This window comes from Bos indicus, chromosome 6, assembly GCF_029378745.1.
Source record: "Bos indicus isolate NIAB-ARS_2022 breed Sahiwal x Tharparkar chromosome 6, NIAB-ARS_B.indTharparkar_mat_pri_1.0, whole genome shotgun sequence".
In the NCBI taxonomy this organism is placed as follows: domain Eukaryota; kingdom Metazoa; phylum Chordata; class Mammalia; order Artiodactyla; family Bovidae; genus Bos; species Bos indicus.
The window spans coordinates 78,243,130-78,264,712 of NC_091765.1; the positions used below are offsets into that span (position 1 = coordinate 78,243,130).

General features: G+C 34.9%; 1 protein-coding gene across 21 annotated transcripts in view; it reads left to right on the forward strand.

Annotated features, from left to right (window-relative positions):
* The window catches only part of ADGRL3 (adhesion G protein-coupled receptor L3), a 943,166-nt gene that overhangs the window by 823,637 nt on the left and 97,946 nt on the right, over positions 1-21,583 (forward strand). For all 21 annotated transcript variants that reach the window (XM_070791494.1, XM_070791493.1, XM_070791500.1 and 18 more), the window contains 2 exons: positions 3,281-3,501; positions 21,118-21,184. In XM_070791494.1, the coding sequence (XP_070647595.1) occupies positions 3,281-3,501; positions 21,118-21,184 (288 nt within the window). The remainder of the gene's footprint in view (positions 1-3,280; positions 3,502-21,117; positions 21,185-21,583) is intronic.

The following is a 21,583-nucleotide window of genomic DNA, read 5'->3' on the forward strand; positions in this document are numbered from 1 at the left end:
ACGTATTTGTTGTTCTTTCATAACAAACTTTTTAAAGACAATGGAAATTATGTTGAAAATTGCATGTCTAACATGACTTTTTTAAAATATAAATTTATTTATTTCAATTGGAGGCTAATTACTTTACAATATTGTATTGGTTTTGTCATACATCAACATGAATCTGCCATGGATGTACACATGTTCCCCATCCTGAACTCCCCTCCCACCTCCCTCCCCATACCATCCCTCTGGGTCATCCCAGCAAAAGAGACACAGATGTATAGAACAGTCTTTTGGACTCTGTGGGAGAGGGCGAGGGTGGAATGATTTGGGAGAATGACATTGAAACATGTATAATATCATATGTGAAATGAATTGCCAGTCTAGGTTCTATGCATGATACAGGATGCTAACATGACTTTTCTAATTGACTTATTTTGGAAAATAGTTCAAACTATATATTGTTTTTATAATTTATATACTCATCTCAAGTTTTGTTTTACACTTTTTATTTTTTCAAGTTCTGTTTACATTTTAAATGCTAATGTCATACTTTATTACTAATGACATTTAGCCATATCAAGAAAGGAAGGGAAGGAGGGAGAGAAGAAGGGAGGAAGGAAGGGAGGAAAAGAAAGAAAAGAGGATAACAAGGAATAGTACCAGCCAACTGTTCTTGATAAAAACCAAACAAAAAATATGATCAGTAGATAATATCTAATATATTAAACAAACTTTATGCCCACTTGTAACTTTTGTGAGGCCCTTTCTATGTCCTTGAGATTCATGAAAATAGCACATTTGTTCTCATGACTAAAACTACAAATGAAAACTCATCTTTTAGAAGACTTTTAGGCATAATAAATAATTCATTCACTTAATGCTGTTCTCTGGTATGAGTCCATATGTACAGTCTTTACAATGAAAAAGCAGTTGAATTCATGTTTGTGATTACACATTCATGATTAATTAAAGGGTGCAATTACAGTGATTATACTTTTAATTGGTTATCATATACAAATGTGACAATTTTTCTCAGAAATGCATATAGATGAATAAGCAATCAAAGTACACATTTTTTTCTCCAAAAACTACTCTCTGATAACAAAAGTTAATAGTTGAAGCCCTAACTCTAAAAATCAAGAAACTGTGATATTTCCCAAGAAGAAATCATTTCATTCTCTTTTTAACCTGCAATTCAACTGCTCTTTGATTTTTCCTTTCATTTAGAAACCTTCTTATTCTTGCTTCCTGATGATACATATGGTATGATAAACTTCTCCAAATTTTGCAGACTGCACAAAACTAATTTCTGACAGTAGCATGAGGACAATGATTGATATGAAACTTGGATAGGTGCAGCTCAGCCCAACTGTCTTTACTCTTGTTGCTGGATATGTGTCCTCTTCCTGCATCTTATATGGCAGTTAGGCTTTGCTTTCTCTCTCTGTGGGCCTCCCTGGTGGCTTAGACGTTAAGGAATCTGCCGGCAATGCTGGGGACACGGACTCAATTCCTGGGTTGGGAAGATCATCTGGAGAATGGAATGACAACCCACTCTAATATTCTTGCCTGGAAAATCCCATGGACAGAAGAGCCTGGTAGGCTTCTAAAGCCCATGGGGTTGCAAAGTGTAATACACAACTGAGTGACTTTCACTTCCCTTTTCTTTCTCTAGCTCCTTTGGTGCCTGACTTCCTTATCACCCCTTCATCATCATCTCTCTAACCCAAGGATATAGACCTGCCTTTGGCCTCATTTCTCAAGGATCATACTCATCATTGAATCCATACTAATCAGATCATTTGTATGAATTTGTTGCCTTTTTTTTTATAGGAACCACAGATTTTACTTAGGACTCATAAAAAATAAAGACTTCCCCTCCAGAAGAATGAGAATTTCAGAAACAGACATAAGAAAATTAATATATGGTCAGCTGAAACTTGTAGTACCTTAGAAAATATGACAGAGTAAGGTCCAACTGCCTTTTTTACCAAGCTTGTGTAGACTAGCATTTAGTAAAATAACACAAAAAATAAGAAAATGAAAGCACTTATGGAACAGTTTATTTTTACCAGATCTACTTTTACATCTTTGCAGTACAAACTTCACAATTCAGCTTAAATCCTTTCTGAAACAAGGCAAGGAAGAAATAAACAATAATAAGTAATAATCTCATAAACTATTTTAATTATTATATTTTTATTTTGGGCTATTTTTCTCCTTGGTTTTAGTGTTTCTCCTTCATTTACATTGAAGAATTTAGTATGTTAATAAATACAGGATTATTTATACAGGACCAAGAAAAAAATTTGTGAGATCTATTTTAAAACCTTTAGACTAATCTCTAGTATAATTATCAATAGAATCTTCTTAGAACCTTTTCTTACATGTTATACTTTTTTCTTATTATAATGCTTTGCTTTCATCCATATATATTATTAATCAAATGTTAAATATGGCAAATAGATGAAGAAACAGTGGAAACAGTGACAGACTTTATTTTTGGGGGCTCCAAAATCACTGCAGATGTGACTGCAGCTATGAAATTAAAAGATGCTTGCTCCTTGGAAGAAAGTTATGACCAACCTAAACAGCATATTAAAAAGCAGAGACATTACTTTGCCAACAAAAGTCTGTTTAGTCAAAGCTATGGTTTTTCCATTAGTCATGTATGGATGTGAGAGTTGGACTATAAAGAAGGCTGAGTGCTGAGAATTGATGCTTTTGAGCTGTGGTGTTGGAGAGGACTCTTGAGAGTCCCTTGGACTTCAGGGAGATCCAGCCAGTCCATCCTAAAGGAAATTAGTCCTGAATATTCATTGGAAAGACTGATGCTGAAGCTGAAACTGAAACTCAATTACTTTGGCCACCTGATGCGAAAAACTGGATCATTTGAAAAGACCTTGATGCTGGGAAAGATTGAACACAAGAGGAGAAGGGGACGACAGAGGATGAGATGGTTAGATGGCATCACTGACTCAATGGATATGAGTTTGAGTAGACTCTAGGAGTTGTCATTGAACAGGGAGGCCTGGCATGCTGCAGTCCATGGGGTCGCAAAGAGTCGGACACGACTGAGTGACTGAACTGAACTGAACTGATGATTTTTAAATATAGGTTATATTTGATTAGGTTTTAATATATGAATTAAGTATATGAATTTTAAGAATCTTGTCTCAATTCTTTTGCAGACCTATTTTACTACTGTAGTCTTGATAAATATTTATTTTAACTTTATGGCAATTGAAACTTCATTTGATAGTTATCTGACTGACTCATGTGTTCCTTTCCCTAGATTGCCTGTGCAGTTTTTGCTGCCCTATTGCATTTCTTCTTCTTGGCTGCCTTCACCTGGATGTTCCTGGAGGGAGTGCAGCTCTATATCATGCTGGTAGAGGTTTTTGAGAGTGAACATTCACGAAGGAAATACTTCTACCTGGTTGGCTATGGGATGCCTGCCCTCATTGTGGCTGTGTCAGCTGCTGTAGACTATAGGAGTTATGGAACTGATAAAGTGTGAGTTTATGTTTTCTTTCCTTTTTTCTCTTCTTTTTAAATCTAGTTGAAATTGAAACTTTGAATTTTCTCAGAAACTAAGATCTTTATATCACCTTACAGCAATAAATGACAGAACTATAGAAGCAAATGAGGATAATTCAATTCATGGGTTGTACTTTTGTTATTATGTAAAAAGAGATAGTATTCCGAGATTCCACATCTACATCACAAACTTGAGTAATTGTAAAGGGACGATACTTTTAATATCTTTCAGAGCATTGAGACTTTTGCCAAATCAAGAATTAGCTATGTTAAACATGTGTATTCAGAGGAGACTTTAGTCTCTGACACTGAAACCTTGTCTCCTTCCTGACATATCAATTCTAGTCACTAGAAAGTAACTTATACCATTAATAGAAAGGTAGACTTATAGGATCAGGGGCAACTTGTGGTTTCTCTTTTTTCCCTGGGTAGCTACTGGGGTCTAGTGATGACCTTTATTTTCAACATACCTTCAAACTGGTGAGACATACCCATAGAGATGTTAAGCATAATTATGGAAAGAAATTCAGTGAAAAATATTCCTGTAATTCACATCATTATAATAACTGGGATCCTGAGAATTAATTAGTTTTCAGAGAAGAAAGTTTAGAAAGAAGAACAAGACATCTCTGATGAATACTCACATTTAAGTCATAGATTGAGGAAGGAAATTAAAAATAGAGAATGAAGAGAGGTGAAAAATAAAGCCTCTGAACTATGGAGAAAGTGAGAAAAAGTTTCAAGGTGGGACTTTATGTCCAAGATAATGTAAGTAGGGTAAGCATGGAGGAAAAATCATTTGTCCTATTTTGATAAAGTGCTAGAAACAGAAGCCAAATTGGAAGATGTGAAGAGATAAGTCAGTGGCAATAGAGTAGAATCTTCATGTGTTAACTACAGCTTGAAAACATTTGATTGAGAAATAGTACAAATATTAATTTATGATACCAGTGATGAAGAATTCTTAAAAGTGAAGGTGCAAGAACATCTAGGGTGTGAAGAATCAAGTTGGAAAGAGGAGATTAGCAGACAGAAAGTATCTTGTGCCTCATTTGTATTCAACATATATAGGCTGAATGAAAAGGAAAGGTCCCAGGGGGATAGAAAAGCATAGATTAGACATAAGATGAGAAAAACCTTGATTCAGTACTGAAAGTGGCCTTAGAATTCACCTAGTCCAAGGCATTAATTTTACAGATGAAAAAATCAGGAGCCAGGTAAATTGCCTTGCCCATGATGATAGAAGTAGATGGTGGCAGACATGTAATGAAATAAGTCAGATTTATTTCCACTAAAACTAGGATGTTTTTGAAATAGTCAGATGACCCCTGTCTTCTGAGGTGTGAAGAAAATAACAGGTAAGATAAATTTGGAAGTGGAGGAATTTTTCCATCAAGTAGGAGATGCTGATCTTTGCTGAATGAGCAGGTGAGGTCATGTTGAAAAGACAGGAGATTTGAAAAGCTTTGAAATGAGCACTTTGGAAAATGTGTTAAGGAGCCAATTAGATATTAATAAAAAGATTTCCAAGCAATAGTGAAGGCCCAGATGAGGTTAGATAACATCAATTTATACAGAAGTTAATAAGCCAAATTTCATGACTTTCCACCAGCAGTCAGCAGCCTCAATATGCTAGCAATAAAGCAGCTCATTTCCCAGAAGAGAAGATTCAGGAGGGAATGACAAGAGGACTCCACAGTTACAAGGAGCATAGTTAAAATAGAACATGCTTTGGTGTAGAAGCACCAACAGTGTATTTAAAAGAAGACCATATCACTTCTGTTGAATTTTTTATTGAGAACAGTGACAGGCTACATAAAACCATTTGCCTAATATTGCTAGTAGTAATTATTTTTTAATCTAAACCTTGTGAATTGTAGTCAAATCTAAGGTCATTTTGTGTATCTCGGTGGCAATCATGGACCAGATTAGGATTAGATAAAATTATTGTCTATATTTTGCTGTAAAGACATTTTAGGAGATGGAGATTAGATAGATGATAGAATTTAATTTAAAATCTTTTATTGATATAATTTACATGCCATAAAGTTCACCCTTTTAAAGAATATGCTTCCATTGTTTTTAGTATATTCAGTGTTAGGCATCCATCACCACTATCTAATTTTAGAATATTTTTATCCTTTCTGAAAGAAACCCATTAGCAGACATTGCCCTTAAATCATAGGATTTTTGTTTTAATTAATATGTTTCCACTCTAATATATTAAATTGACTGACATAGTTATTTGTTATCTATCTTTTCTTAGAATCAATACTATATATTCTCTTGTGACTTTGTTAAAGCCTTGGGTATCATTGCTTTAATTTCCTGTACCATACCTGGAAGCTCTCATTTACTGACATTATTACTTTGTAAGAATAGAGGCTAATTTATTTCCCAGGCACTGATTTGAAACAAGCCTTAATGGTAATTCAGTTTCACCATTATGATTTTTCCCAAAACAAGGAGAAGTAAAACAGATACAGATAAAATAATGGATAAATGAAAGAAGTATAGAAAAGGATAGGGAAAATTGTACTAAAACTCTATCACAGGTGGGCATAGAGCAGTTAGTGCCTCATTTTTATATTTTCAATAAATTGTCCAGAGACAGACCTTCAAAATACATGGAAAAAAATTTTTGACTTACCCCTTTGGGACTTCATCTAGCCCAGTGTCTATAGAGTTCTGTTTTGCTCTTTGAAGAAGCACGTGTTGAAAAAGAAATGTTATTCAGTCATTTGTATGTACTTGATAAGCTGAAATGAACAGACCTGTTTTTCTAGGGAGTTTAATCAAGATATTGTTTAAAAATACATATAAGCAAAGAATTTCTATACAACCAGAAGAATTTCTGTATATAGAATTATGTATCTTATTGCTTATTATTTTTTTAAATTATTTATATTAATTGGAGGCCAATTACTTTACAATATTGAATTGATTTTGCCATACATCAACATGAATCCACCACGGGTGTACATGTGTTCCCCTTCCTGAACACCCCTCCCACATCCCTCCCCGTACCATCTCTCTGGGTCATCCCAGTGCACCAGCCCCAAGTATCCTGTACCCTACATCCGACTTGGACTGGTGATTCGTTTCTTATATGATATTATACATGTTTCAATGCCATTCTCCCAAATCATCCCACCCTCTCCCTCTCCCACAGAGTCCAAAAGACTGTTCCATACATCAGTGTCTCTTTTGCTGTCTCTCATACAGGGTTATCGTTACCATCTTTCTAAATTCCATATATATGCGTTAGTATACTATATTGGTGTTTTTCTTTCTGGCTTACTTGATTCTGTATAATAGGCTCCAGTTTCATCTACCTCATTAGAACTGATTCAAACGTATTCCTTTTAATGGCTGAGTAATACTCCATTGTGTATATGTACCACTGCTTTCTTATCCATTCATCTTCTGATGGACATCTAGGTTGCTTCCATGTCCTGGCTATTATAAACAGAGCTGTGATGAACATTGGGGTACACGTGTCTCTTTCAATTCTAGTTTCCTCGGTGTGTATGCCCAGCAGTGGGATTGCTGGGTCATAAGGCAGTTCTATTTCCAGCTTTTTAAGGAATTTCCACAATGTTCTCCATAGTGGTTGTACTAGTTTGCATTCCCACCAACAGTGTAAGAGGATTCCCTTTTCTCCACACCCTCTCTAGCATTTATTGCTTGTAGAATTTTGGATCACAGCCATTCTGACTGGTGTGAAATGGTACCTCATTGTGGTTTTGATTTGCATTTCTCTGATAATGAGTGATGTTGAGCATCTTTTCATGTGTTTGTTAGCCATCTGTATGTCTTCTTTGGAGAAATGTCTGTTTAGTTCTTTGGCCCATTTTTTTGATTGGGTCGTTTATTTTTCTGGAATTGAGCTGTAGCAGTTGCTTGTATATTTTTGAGATTAGTTGTTTGTCAGTTGCTTCATTTGCTATTATTTTCTTCCATTCTGAAGGCTGTCTTTTCACCTTGCTTATGGTTTCCTTTGTTGTGCAGAAGCTTTTAATTTTAATTAGGTCCCATTTGTTTATTTTTGCTTTTATTTCCAATATTCTGGGAGGTGGGTCATAGAGGATCCTTCTGTGATTTATGTCAGAGAGTGTTTTGCCTATGTTCTCCTCTAGGAGTTTTATAGTTTCTGGTCTTACATTTAGATCTTTAATCCATTGAGTTTATTTTTGTGTATGGTGTTAGAAAGCGTTCCAGTTTCATTCTTTTACAAGTGGTTGACCAGTTTTCCCAGCACCACTTGTTAAAGAGATTGTCTTTTCTCCATTGTATATTCTTGCCTCCTTTGTCAAAGATAAGGTGTCCATAGATGCGTGGATTTATCTCTGGGCTTTCTATTTTGTTCCATTAATCTATATTTCTGTCTTTGTGCCAGTACCATACTGTCTTGATGACTGTGGCTTTGTAGTAGAGCCTGAAGTCAGGCAGATTGATTCCTCCAGTTCCATTCTTCTTTCTCAAGATTGCTTTGGCTATTCGAGGTGTTTTGTATTTCCATACAAATTGTGAAATTATTTGTTCCTGCTCTGTGAAAAATACTGTTGGTAGCTTGATAGGGATTGCATTAAATCTATAGATTGCTTTGGGTATTATACTCATTTTCACTATATTGATTCTTCCAATCCATGAACATGGTATATTTTTCCATCTATTAGTGTCCTCTTTGATTTCTTTCACCAGTGTTTTATAGTTTTCTATATATAGGTCTTTAGTTTCTTTAGGTAGATATATTCCTAAGTATTTTATTCTTTTCGTTGCAATGGTGAATGGAATTGTTTCCTTCATTTCTCTTTCTGTTTTCTCTTTATTAGTATATAGGAATGCAAGGGATTTCTGTGTGTTGATTTTATATCCTGCAACTTTACTATATTCATTGATTAGCTATAGTAATTTTCTGGCAGAGTCTTTAAGGTTTCCTATGTAGAGGATCATGTCATCTGCAAACAGTGAGAGTTTTACTTCTTTTCCAACTTGGATTCCTTCTATTTCTTTTTCTGCTCTGATTTCTGTGGCCAAAACTTCCAAAACTATGTTGAATAGTAGTGGTGAAAGTGGGCACCCTTGTCTCGTTCCTGACTTTAGGAGAAATGCTTTCAATTTTTCACCATTGAGGATAATGTTTGTTGTGGGTTTGTCATATATAGTTTTTATTATGTTGAGGTATGTTCCTTCTACTCCTGCTTTCTGGAGAGTTTTTATCATACATGGATGTTGAATGTTGTCAAAGGCTTTCTCTGCATCTATTGAGATAATCATATGGTTTTTATTTTTCAATTTGTTAATGTGGTGTATTACATTGATTGATTTGCGGATATTGAAGAATCCTTGCATCCCTGGGATAAAGCCCACTTGGTCATGGTGTATAATCTTTTTAATGTGTTGTTGGACTCTGATTGCTAGAATTTTGTTAAGGATTTTTGCATCTATGTTCATCAGTGATATTGGCCTGTAGTTTTCTTTTTTTGTGGGGTCTTTGTCAGGTTTTGGTATTAGGGTGATGGTGGCCTCATAGAATGAGTTTGAAAGTTTACCTTCCTCTGTAATTTTCTGGAAGAGTTTGAGTAGGATAGGTGTTAGCTCTTCTCTAAATTTTAGGTAGAATTCAGCTTTGAAGCCATCTGGACCTGGGCTTTTGTTTGCTGGAAGAATTCTGATTACAGTTTCAATTTCCATGCTTGTGATGTGTCTGTTAAGATTTTCTATTTCTTCCTGGTTCAGTTTTGGAAAGTTGTACTTTTCTAAGAATTTGTCCATTTCTTCCACATTGTCCATTTTATTGGCATATAATTGCTGACAGTAGTCTCTTATGATCTTTTGTATTTCTGTGTTGCCTGTTGTGATCTCTTCATTTTCATTTCTAATTTTATTGATTTGACTTTTCTCCCTTTGTTTCTTGATAAGTCTGGGTAATGGTTTGTCAATTTTATTTATCCTTTCAAAGGATTTGGCTTTGTTGATTTTTGCTATGGTCTCTTTTGTTTCTTTTACATTTATTTCTGCCCTAATTTTTAAGATTTCTTTCCTTCTACTAATCCTGGGGTTCTTCATTTCTTCCTTTTCTAGTTGCTATAGGTGTAGAATTAGGTTTTTTATTTGACTTTTTTCTTGTTTCTTGAGGTATGCCTATATTGCTATGAACTTTCCCCTTAGCACTGCTTTTACAGTGTCCTACAAGTTTTGGGTTGTTGTGTTTTCATTTTCATTTGTTTCTATGCGTATTTTGATTTCTTTTTTTATTTCTTCTGTGATTTGTTGGTTATTCAGCAGCGTGTTATTCAGCCTCCATATGTTGGAATTTTTAATAGTTTTTCTCCTGTAACTGAGATCTAATCTTACTGCATTGTGGTCAGAAAAGATGCTTGGAATGATTTCAATTTTTTTTTTAATTTACCAAGGCTAGCTTTATGGCCCAGGATGTGATCTATCCTGGAGAAGGTTCCATGCACACTTGAGAAAAAGGTGAAATTCATTGTTTTGGGGTGAAATGTCCTATAGATATCAATTAGGTCTAACTGGTCTATTGTATCATTTAAAGTTTGTGTTTCCTTGTTAATTTTCTGTTTAGTTGATCTATCCATAGGTGTGAGTGGGGTATTAAAGTCTCCCACTATTATTGTGTTATTGTTAATTTCCCCTTTCATACTTGTTAGCATTTGTCTTACATATTGCAGTGCTCCTATGTTGGGTGCATATATATTTATAATTTTTATATCTTCTTCTTGGATTGATCCTATGATCATTATGTAGTGTCCTTCTTTGTCTCTTTTCACAGCCTTTGTTTTAAAGTCCATTTTATCTGATAAGAGTATTGCTACTCCTGCTTTATTTTGGTCTCTATTTGTGTGGAGTATCTTCTTCCAGCCCTTCACTTTCAGTCTGTATGTGTCCCCTGTTTTGAGGTGGGTCTCTTATAGACAACATATGTAGGGGTCTTGTTTTTGTATCCATTCAGCCAGTCTTTGTCTTTTGGTTGGGGCATTCAACCCATTTACATTCAAGGATAATTATTTATAAGTATGATCCCATTGCTCTTTACTTGATTATTTTGGGTTCGAGTTTATACATCCTTTTTGTGTTTCCTGTCTAGAGAATATCCTTTAGCATTTGTTGGAGAGCTGGTTTGGTGGTGCTGAATTCTCTTATCAGACTTTATTTTTGGGGGCTCTAAAATCACTGCAGATGGTAACTGCAGCCATGAAATTAAAAGACGCTTACTCCTAGGAAGGAAAGTTATGACCAACCTAGATAGCATATTCAAAAGCAGAGACATTACTTTGCCAACAAAGGTTCGTCTAGTCAAGGCTATGGTTTTTCCTGTGGTCATGTATGGATGTGAAAGTTGGACTGTGAAGAAGGCTGAGCACCGAAGAATTGATGCTTTTGAACTGTGGTGTTGGAGAAGACTCTTGAGAGTCCCTTGGACTGCAAGGAGATCCAACCAGTCCATTCTGAAGGAGATCAGCCCTGGGATTTCTTTGGAAGGAATGATGCTAAAGCTGAAACTCCAGTACTTTGGCCACCTCATGCGAAGAGTTGATTCATTGGAAAAGACTCTGATGCTGGGAGGGATTGGGGGCAGGAGGAAAAGGGGACAACAGAGGATGAGATGGCTGGATGGCATCACTGACTCGATGGACGTGAGTCTGAGTGAACTCCGGGAGTTGGTGATAGACAGGGAGGCCTGGCGTGCTGCGATTCATGGGATGGCAAAGAGTCGGACACGACTGAGCGACTGAACTGAACTGAAAGCTTTTGATTTCTCCTTCATATTTGAATGAGATCCTTGCTGGGTACAGTAATCTGGACTGTAGGTTATTTTCTTTCATCACTTTAAGTATGTCTTGCCATTCCCTTCTGGACTGAAGAGTTTCTATTGAAAGATCAGCTGTTATCCTTATGGGAATCCACTTGTGTGTTATTTGTTGTTTTTCCCTTGCTGCTTTTAATATTTGTTCTTTGTGTTTGATCTTTGTTAATTTGATTAATATGTGTCTTAGAGTGTTTTGCCTTGGGACTCTCTGGGTTTCTTGGACTGGGGTGATTATTTCATTCCCCGTTTTAGGGAAGTTTTCAAGCTTATTATTAAATTTGTCTTTTTGTCTCATTTCTGTTACTATTGCTTATTTCTTTTATTTCTAATGGCATTTCCTTCTTCCTGCTCATCATACTTAAGTGTTTATTTGGGGGTTTTTTTGCCAATGTTACCTCCTTATATGCTACATTGATGTTTTTAGTACAAATATGTAAGTCCACAGTCATAATAAACAGCAGTTAGCCAGAAATCAAAGACATATTGTCACACATTTTTTTGTAAATTGTCATTAAAATTGATACAGTAAAATTTTTGTCTTAGATGTCTATTTTACTTATTTTTGGAATTTTATTATCATGCATTTTTACTTGTTAGCTTCAACTGCTTGATTACATCTAGAATAAAACCATTGAATATATATTACAATATTCCAAATAACAGGTTTCTCTTTCTTTTTTTCTCATCTTAGTGTTCTTAATGTATTTTATTATAGTAGCCATGAGGTTTTATTTCTGAAATCTTTAATAATAATAGCTTAAATTTCCAAAAAGTACAGACAGAATCATATCAATGGTAGGAGATAAAATTGGAGACAAAACTGTTTTTGTAGATTAAATAAATGTTATTTTGATACAGATGAGGTAACTATCATATTCCATCTGGCTGATGGATTATGATGTGTTTTTCTATGAAAGTTATTAGAGTTGTTGAATTGATTATTATGTACAAAACACATACTGACACACAAAGCATACATAATTTGATTTTGAGAAATTGCTTAGTGTGCCATCAATTTGCAAAGTTTATAAGAGAATCTCATTATTTCATGATAGTGTTTAATGAAATCTTTTAATCTGTGTTGACATTATTCTTGAGACAATTTACTTAGAATTACATTTAGTCACAATTATAAGACACTTAGAAAATCAAATTAAAATTTCAATACAATTGTTAAAAAAAAAAAAAAAAAAAACCCTCAGCTAGTAGACCACAGGTCTAAATTGTACTAACTATGGGATTTTTTCCATTTTCTGTCTTCTTTTATATCTTCCTTTAATCTCTCTTATACTGTTATTTCGGGCTTTCCCAGTGGCTCAGCAGTAAAGAATCCACCTGTAATGCACGAGATGCAGGAGTCACCGGTTTGATCCCTGGTTTGGGAAGGTCCCTTGGAGGAGGGCATGGCAACCTATTCCAGCATTCTTGCCTGGAGAATCCATGAACAGAGAAGCCTGGCGGGCTACAGTCCATAGGATCACACAGTGTCAGACATGACTTAAGCGACTTAGCATGCAGGCATGCATCCATACTACTATTTATATAGATATTCAGTGAAGCCATTGGGTATGATTCTGTCAAAAGATAAAAAGTTGACTTAATTAAAACAGAACTGATGTGGAAATTCTGTGATAAATAGTTTGATTTTATGACCTGAAACTAATCAGTTCCTGTAAACTTTATTTACCTCAGTATTACCTCCCCAAATGTAAACTGTTTGAACAGTTAATTTTTATTCAAAGGAAAAAAATGCATTTATATTTTATAGCACTTTCCTTGAAATCTAAGTTTAGGGCAGTAAAAGCAGTGGTTAAAGTGATGGGTAGATTGAAAAAGGGCTGTAAGGAAGTCGGTTCCAACAGGAGGAGAAGGGAGAGTGCTGGGAAGTAGTAAACCTCAGAGAATAGCCCAGGAATTAAAGTGCAAGTTCAAAAATTGGTAAGAGGTTTCTGAAAGACGTTGATTAGGTCATGAACATTTATAATGGACCAGAACATCCTTGAGTTCTTGAAGCATAACTGAGCTCTTAAAGATAATTGAAATCAATTTTATGATCTGAAAATTATTATAAATCATCTATTAAGTCTTAGATTTGTCTTCCTAGCAAGCTTAACAACAGCTCTAAAAAGCATAGTCTCTCCTCTGCTAGTTAAAATCCCCCCTCCAGTTTCTTTATTTTAGTTTCATTCTCTAACCTGCATAATCATTTGAACAGAAAATTGATTATTGATTTTTAAAATACTGGATTATATTATCATTCAAGAAGGAAGCCAGCCAAGGAACATTATCCTTGATAGTATCTGAAAGTTATATGCATAGGTTTATTCAATACATTTACAATGTCTAAGCACTTCATCCTACACATAGAACATTATATATTCATCTGAAATATTTATCTAATCATATTATTATATATAAAATATTCCTACTTTTAATATTGCATTAACATGAAGCATTTACCTCATTGAATATGTTGTCACCAGGCATGTTTGACTTTAAGTTGGCCAGGGGGAGATAATGTAGATAATGAACCAGTATTTATCATCGACATATATCAAGCTAATCATTCAATATGTGTGTGAGGAGTGCTCTGTGTGTTATATGTTATGTTGTTAAAGCCAAGAGCATGCTTTATGTATGAATTACAGAGACTGAGGGCTTATTATATCATCATTTCATCACCCAGGAACCTGCATTGAGCATGAGATTATCACTGTATGCAGTATATAAGAATTTAGGATTCAGCATATTTTTTTTTTGTTTGTTTAAAGATTCAGCTCTATCACAGAACATCAAGACTACTGTCTTGTTATTTAGAAAATGTGACTGATGTCAAATGTAGGACTTAACTTCTTACTGGAACCAAAGAAGTATAATATCTTATCAAGTGATCAATTTATAATTGCAAAGATCTAATATTTTTACTTGGGCAATCTGTGATTTATGTGCAACATATACATTTATCATCTAATCATTTAGAATTTATAATTGTCAACAAAACTTAGATTTTATTATTTTATATCTTGTGTGTTTATTCTTTTTGAGAAACACTAGGTTAAAGGACTTTGGAGTCAGGTAGACTAGAATCAAATTCAGGCTCAACTAATTATGAGTGATGTGGCTGTGAACAAGTTAGTTTCATTTTCTAATTTGTAATATGAGGGCTATTATATAAGTACCTTGCAAAACTACTGCAATATTTGAAATTGTGTGTGTATGAGTAAGTACATATGTGTATGTATGTGTGGGCATATATATATATATATATAAATATTTAATTATGTGTGCATGTGGGCTTCCCTGGTGAGTCAGTGGTAAAGAATTTGCCTGCCAATTCAGGAGATGGAAGTTTGATCCCTGGGTCAAGAGGATCCCCTGGAGAAGGAAATGGAAACCCACTCCAGTATTCTTCCCTGGGAAATCCCATGGACAGAATAACCCGGCAGGCTGCAATCCATGGGGTCTCAAAAGAGTCAAACATGACTTAGTGGCTAGACAACAACAGCAACAAATGAGTGTATGTAAAATATCTGGCATATATAAACATTTACTGTATATTACTGGTGCTATTATTCAACTGGGATACAAACTATGATTAGCAACATAGTTTTAATTGCAAAATAAATTTTATTAAAAGCATCCATTTATAAAAGTAATGATTGCAATTCTTATGCTACTGCCTCCTGTTAATTTAAGCAACATGGGACTATAGGGATTATTCCAGTATTTACTATTAATAAATTATAATAGCACTTTTCTTACCTTTGTAGTCCACCATAAAGTTATAGGATGTATTTTGCTGAAGAAATAATGAATCACTTATTTTTAAAAAATAAGTGCATATTGGGTATATGAAGACAACATAACCTATATTTGGTGTATGAGATGTATCAGATGCAAAAGTAGAGCTGAACTACAGATGCTAATCTGGAGTACCAGTGGATCACATTCTATTCCTACATCACTCTGCCAATCTATTTTCCAGTTTATGCACTTGCAAAGTATTTCAAGTTTAGATGGAACAGTGTATTGTGATATAAATTACATTAAAAAAATCCTTAGCAGGTGTATTATTCAGTAAGCTTAGAACTAGATTTATGCTTGAAGTATATATCTGTCCTTTTTCCTCTTCTCTCCTTTCTTCCTTCAATTCTCCTTATTCCTTCTTTTCTCTCTCAATCTTGCCAGATATATGTAGTACAAATATACAGAGATCTGCATATGTTACAGAAAAAAGACAAATATGTACTTTACAAACTTTCATAAACAACCTGATATGATGAGACCATGTAAAGTTTATGATCTACCAGTAGCGAAGATTGTTTACTGGTTACATTTAATACTTCATCAAGGGCAGTTTTGTCTGTGATTTAGAGTTTGCAGAAAATGAAGCAAATACCATTGTTAATTTACATTACTTCAAAAAAATGGTTCATAGTTAGATGTCTACTTTGATAAAAGTGAATAAATAGGCAAAAAAATACAGTGCACCATGGCCTCTTAATTAAGCGGCACTGTATTAAACATGGTAACTTTGAATAAGGAACTGTACTAATGCAGTGTTTCTGGATTCTAAAAGCATTATAAGTCATATGTTTTTGGTAACATTTATATATATTGGGCAATTGGTTTTACCATTTTTCTAAACACAGAATCATTCATGTTTTTGTGTGTGTGTGTTCATTAATTTATTTTTTATTGAAGGATAATTGCTTTACAAAATTTTGCTGTTTTCTATTAAACTCATCATGAATCAGCCATAGGTATACATATATCCCCTCCGTTTTGGAACTCCTTCCCATCTCTCTCCCCATCCCACCCCTCTAGGTTGTTACAGAGCCCCTGTTTGAGTTTCCTGAGCTATACGGCAAATTCCCAAATTCCTGTTGGCTATCTGTTTTACACATGGTAATGTAAGTTTCCATGTTTCTCTTTCCATACATCTCATCCTCTCCTCCCCTCCCCTTGCCCAGTGTCCATAAGTCTCTTCTCTACATCTGTTTCTTCATTGTTGCCCTGTAAATAAATTCTTCAGTACCGTTTTTCTTGTGAAAGAAGGGCTTCCCTCATAGCTCAGTTGGTAATGAATCTGCCTGTGATGCAGGAGATTCTGTTCGATTCCTGGGTTGGGAAAATCCCCTGGAGAAGGGAAAAGCTACCCACTCCAGTATTCTGGCCTGGAGAAGTCCATGGACTATATAGTCCATGGGGTTGCAAAGAGTAAAAGAAAACCAGTGAGGAATATTTTAGTAGAAGAGAATTAGCTTTAGAAGTATGGTTTTCTCTGGTCTTGTTTTGAGAAATGAATTTGTTTCATTATTTTTATTTTTCTGTTTTCTGGGTAAACTTTAAGGTAGTACTTGCTGGATTGGTAATTGATATTTTTATGTGAGACTGATCCAGATATCAATACCTGTCAGTTCAGTTCAGTTCAGTCGCTCAGTCGTGTCCGACTCTTTGCGATCCCATGAATCACAGCACGCCAGCCCTCCCTGTCCATCACCAACTCCCGGAGTTCACTCAGACTCACGTCCATTGAGTCAGTGATGCCATCCAGCCATCTCATCCTCTGTCGTCCCCTTCTCCTCCTGCTCCCAATTCCTCCCAGCATCAGAGTCTTTTCCAATGAGTCAACTCTTTGCATGAGGTGGCCAAATTATCATGTAATTTGCAAATGTTTCTTATATTTTGGAAGAAGACAGTTCTAGAAGAAAATGATAATTTAGCTATGTAAATTAGCATTACTTCTTTAGCATATTAAACCAATAAACTTGAATTAATGTAGTAAGACTTTTTCAAATATTTAGCAATATATGCTGATTTTATAATTTTTTAAAATTGCTACAAAAATTTGATGACATCTTTGTATAGGTACATGGGAGGAAAAGTCAAAGTTTATGGTTTGTGACAAGTTCTCTTTTAATTACAGGATATATCTGGTCTTACAAGGTTTTCCAAACTTGAGTCAAATAAGCATGTTGTGTCATCAGAATACACTTGCTCTTTCAACAGCGGATTATCTCTCTCGTTATAGTACTGCTATAAACCTAATGTACAGATTATATATAAATGACAGAAGTTCGTTAGAAAAGAATTGATATAATCTTAAAAATTAAACAAAAGTGGCTTCCTGGTGGCTCAGATGGTAAAGAATCTGCATGCAATGCAGGAGACCTGGATTCAGTCCCTGGGTTGGGAAGATCCCCTGGAGGAAGGCATGGCAACCCACTCCAGTATTCTTGCCTAGAGAATCCCCATGGACGAAGGAGCCTGGTTGGCTACAGTCCGTGGGGTCACAAAGAGTTGGACATGATTGAGTGACTAAGTACAAAATTAACAATTTCACAAATTAAATGATGCTTAGTGAATAAAGGAAATTTTCAGATAAATCATATTTTTCAGTGGCAGATCTATGCAGTCATTTGCAAACTAGACTTTAATGTGTTTAGTGCCATACATTGTTCCTTTAACATTTGTCTTTCCTTAATTAATGGTTTTACATTGTATCTAAGTGACATTGAATTGTCTAGACTTTTGGAATACTATGAGGTGGACTGTATGTGTCCAGGCATGTAAAAACACCCACATAATACAGCTGGCCTTCCAGATCCATGGGTTCAGCATCTATGAAAAAGGAGGACCAGCTGTAAGGGACCTGAGCATCTGTGGATTGAGGGTTTGGGGTCCTAGAACCAATTCCCATGGATACTGAGAGATGTCTGTATTCTCCCTGACCTTAAAGCCAGGGTGAGTTCTTTCAACACTGGCATAGGAAACTCAGGGCACAAATCACACAAACTTTTGAGATAGTTAATGAGAAAGAGAGGAAATACAGAAACTTTTGAGAAAGCCAGCGTGCAGCCAGAAACAGCAGGTATGGCCATATGGCAATTGAATTAGAAAAGGAATTCTTGCCACATTGCCTTCCAGAAGATAGTCAGGCCCAGGCAGCCCTTAGGGATGGATGATTTATTCAGCACATGTTAAGTCTTTCATATTGCCTCATTCGCTGTTTAGTTCTCCAGGGAATTTAAATCTATTGTACTGAAAAGACATTGAAGAATTTTCTTTCAAAAAAATTTAAAATAACACTTATATAGTAATTTTATTTATACCAAATAGATATTGAAGAATTTTTTTTACCCTCCTCCCCAAAGAAAACTTCTAAAGTAATTTCACTTCTACATTTAGAGATCACTATGCCAAAAGCACATCTATTTCCAAACAAAGCATTTGCTAAGTAGAGAAGACATTTTTTTCAAAAAAGTATAAAAGTTTTGTAAGACTAAAATTTAATATGTTATTTTAACAACACATTTGGTGAGATTATGTAAAGTTTTTTAAATTTCCTACTTAATCCAAGATACTCTGCAATATTGTAATTAAAACTACTATACTTAACCTGTGCAGTAACTGTTCTCAGAAATCCTCGAAATACATTTCTCTTTGAAAAAATTTGCAGAGAATGTGTTTTGGTTCTCAGATTAACTCTCAAAAACTTGTTTGACCTCCACATGAACAGGGGCTATACTAATAACAGGCATTCTTAAATGTGCTGTTAGAATATCATGCTGCTATAATTTCAGAGGTCTTCCCTGGTAACTCAGATGGTAAAATATCTGCCTGCAATGCAGGAGACCTGGGTTCAATCCCTGGCTTGGGAAGACCCCTTGGAGAAGGAAATAGCAACCCTGTCCAGTATTCTTTCCTGGGGAATCCCATGGACAGAGGAGCCTGGCTTTTTAGCAACATTCTTGGACTCTGTGTCTGTGTGTATATGTGTGTGTGTGCACGTGTGCTTATGTATGTTTTAATCTGGGAAAATATTCATGCTTTGTCCTTTATTGATCTTAATTTGTGGGAAAATATAATCCTTGTTGAAAACCCTGAAAGACCCATGGATATTTCCTCTGCTTTGGTCTCCTGGCAACACACACAAACTCATTATTAGAGGGGTGACAAACTAGCCTACAGTCAGAATGAAGACAGTGTTCGTATTTCAACCGTTGAGTTCTCTGGTTTGTTTCTGCTTATTGCCAATACCACACTTTTATTTTTCCATGGCCAAACTTTGTTAACAACAGCACAATAAAAAGTTTACTAAGTACTCAAACAAATTAATGGCTTAGTAGTTTGAGTATTGATTGCTTCTCTAACATTTTTTCAAATATGATTATTATGTTTATTGTGAATGAAGAAAAATTATGTAAAAAGATGAACTTGTAGTCAGTTTCTTATTGGACTGCAAATATATCCCAGTGTAAATTATTTTGCAAATATTTTACTTTATAGAATAAAGCCCAATTTTCTTGTTTTAAAATCAGGTTTTTTCAGGGCATTTGATTATTTCTTTACTTAAAAAATCTAACTTTTAACCTTTATAAAAAATTTAAGTTACTTAAAAGTAAAAAGAAAAAAAAATAATAAACCTCACTGGCCCTATTGCTCAGATGATAAAACTGTTAGTATTTTGGCAGGTAGCTTTCAGGAATTTGAAAAATGAAGCATATAGCTAACACCTCTTTTGTGCATTTCTAGTCCTCTGTACACCCATATGAGAGGCAATCACTAACCTGAGTTTGGTGATTTTTTCCCAAATAATTTAAAAAATTGCATTCATATTTAAATATATCTGTCAAAATATGAATATTATAGTTCATATAGATATATCACTTTAGTTTTTCACTAAACTTTGTTCCTGTGATCTATTTTACTGACATATAAAGACCCTTACTCTTCACTACTTTATAACATTTCATCACATGTATAGAAAAATTTTTTTAATTTGTTGCTGTATTGACATACATAAATTTCTTCATAGCTTTTCTGGTTCTCCATTATTGTTGAGATTTAATGAGTAGTTACATAATGAGAAATATTTACATACTTCAGACAACATACATGCTGTTTTAGAATGCTTAGCACACCACTGAACTATTTTCTAGTTTGTTTTTTTTTTAATTATGCTTCAAATATATCCACATGGCAAATAATTTAAGATATGATTTTTAACATCAAAGGTAATTTATTCAAGATTTACATTAATCTTTCTCATAATAGTCACTTCCATTTTGTCTTCCTGTCATCCTGAAGAAAGAAAATGTAATTTCCCAAAGGCTTTAAGAATTGGGGGAGTATTAAATGTAACTGAAATTAAGTGATTAATAATTTACTTTTGGGTCATGAATCAACTTCATGGAATGCTAAGGATCATTTGCAACCTCAGAAGCACTAGCAGTAACAATGCACTTTTTAAGACTCAAGAACTCTCAAAGGTTGGCTGCCCAACCTAATTAAACTTCAGTCTTCTGATACCAAATTTATTTCTTCTTTGTACTGAATCTCCTCAGATCTTCTTGACAGGAAAATGTCACTTTAGCTGACAGCTGATAGACAGGTTATGTAGCACCATAATTGGAGAGAAAAGGATAGCTTAAAGCTACTCGACTTAATGGCTATATGTACGGCTCTTTCTTTCTTTCTTTTCTTAAGATTTCTGTGACAGACACAAAAGGCCCCAGCAAATAGGCCCAGTGCCATTTATTCCTGCTTCCTCCAGGGGTAATTATCTTATTCCATCAATAGTGCTGTCAGAAATTGGGCACATAATTCAGCATTTAAATGAACAAGCAGTGTAATATTTCCTGTCTCCCAGTGGAATGCTTTGCAGCTCACATTCTTCTCTGTCACTCACTCACTCTTGATGTATGTCCCATAGCCAGTCTTTGAATGCCTTCTCTCCCTGTGTTTCATTGCAGATGTTGGCTCCGACTTGACACCTACTTCATTTGGAGTTTTATAGGACCAGCGACCTTGATAATTATGGTGAGAACTCCTAATTAACTATGTGTTTCCCAGGTCAAGAAATAAAACTTTCACTCTCCCTATGCTGGCTATCTTTAATTTACATAGATTAATTTGGGGGTAAGCATGTATTTATTTGACACTACATAACTCAAGCAATTAGACACTCATTAGTCTACTTTTATATTGTAAAATGCTTAATCAAAACCCTCGGGAGCAGAAAACATGCATTTGCACAAGTTTATGCAGTTATTATAGCTCCTCAGGAACCTGATCTAGCATAATCCATTTGGTTTTATAGGTTTTAAACAGTGATGACTTTGTTTGACAGTAGTACATTTTCTTTCTTTTTCATTTGGATAATTTGAATTATGAATGGAATCAAATTGGAAATGTGGCAAAAAAATAAATAAATAACCT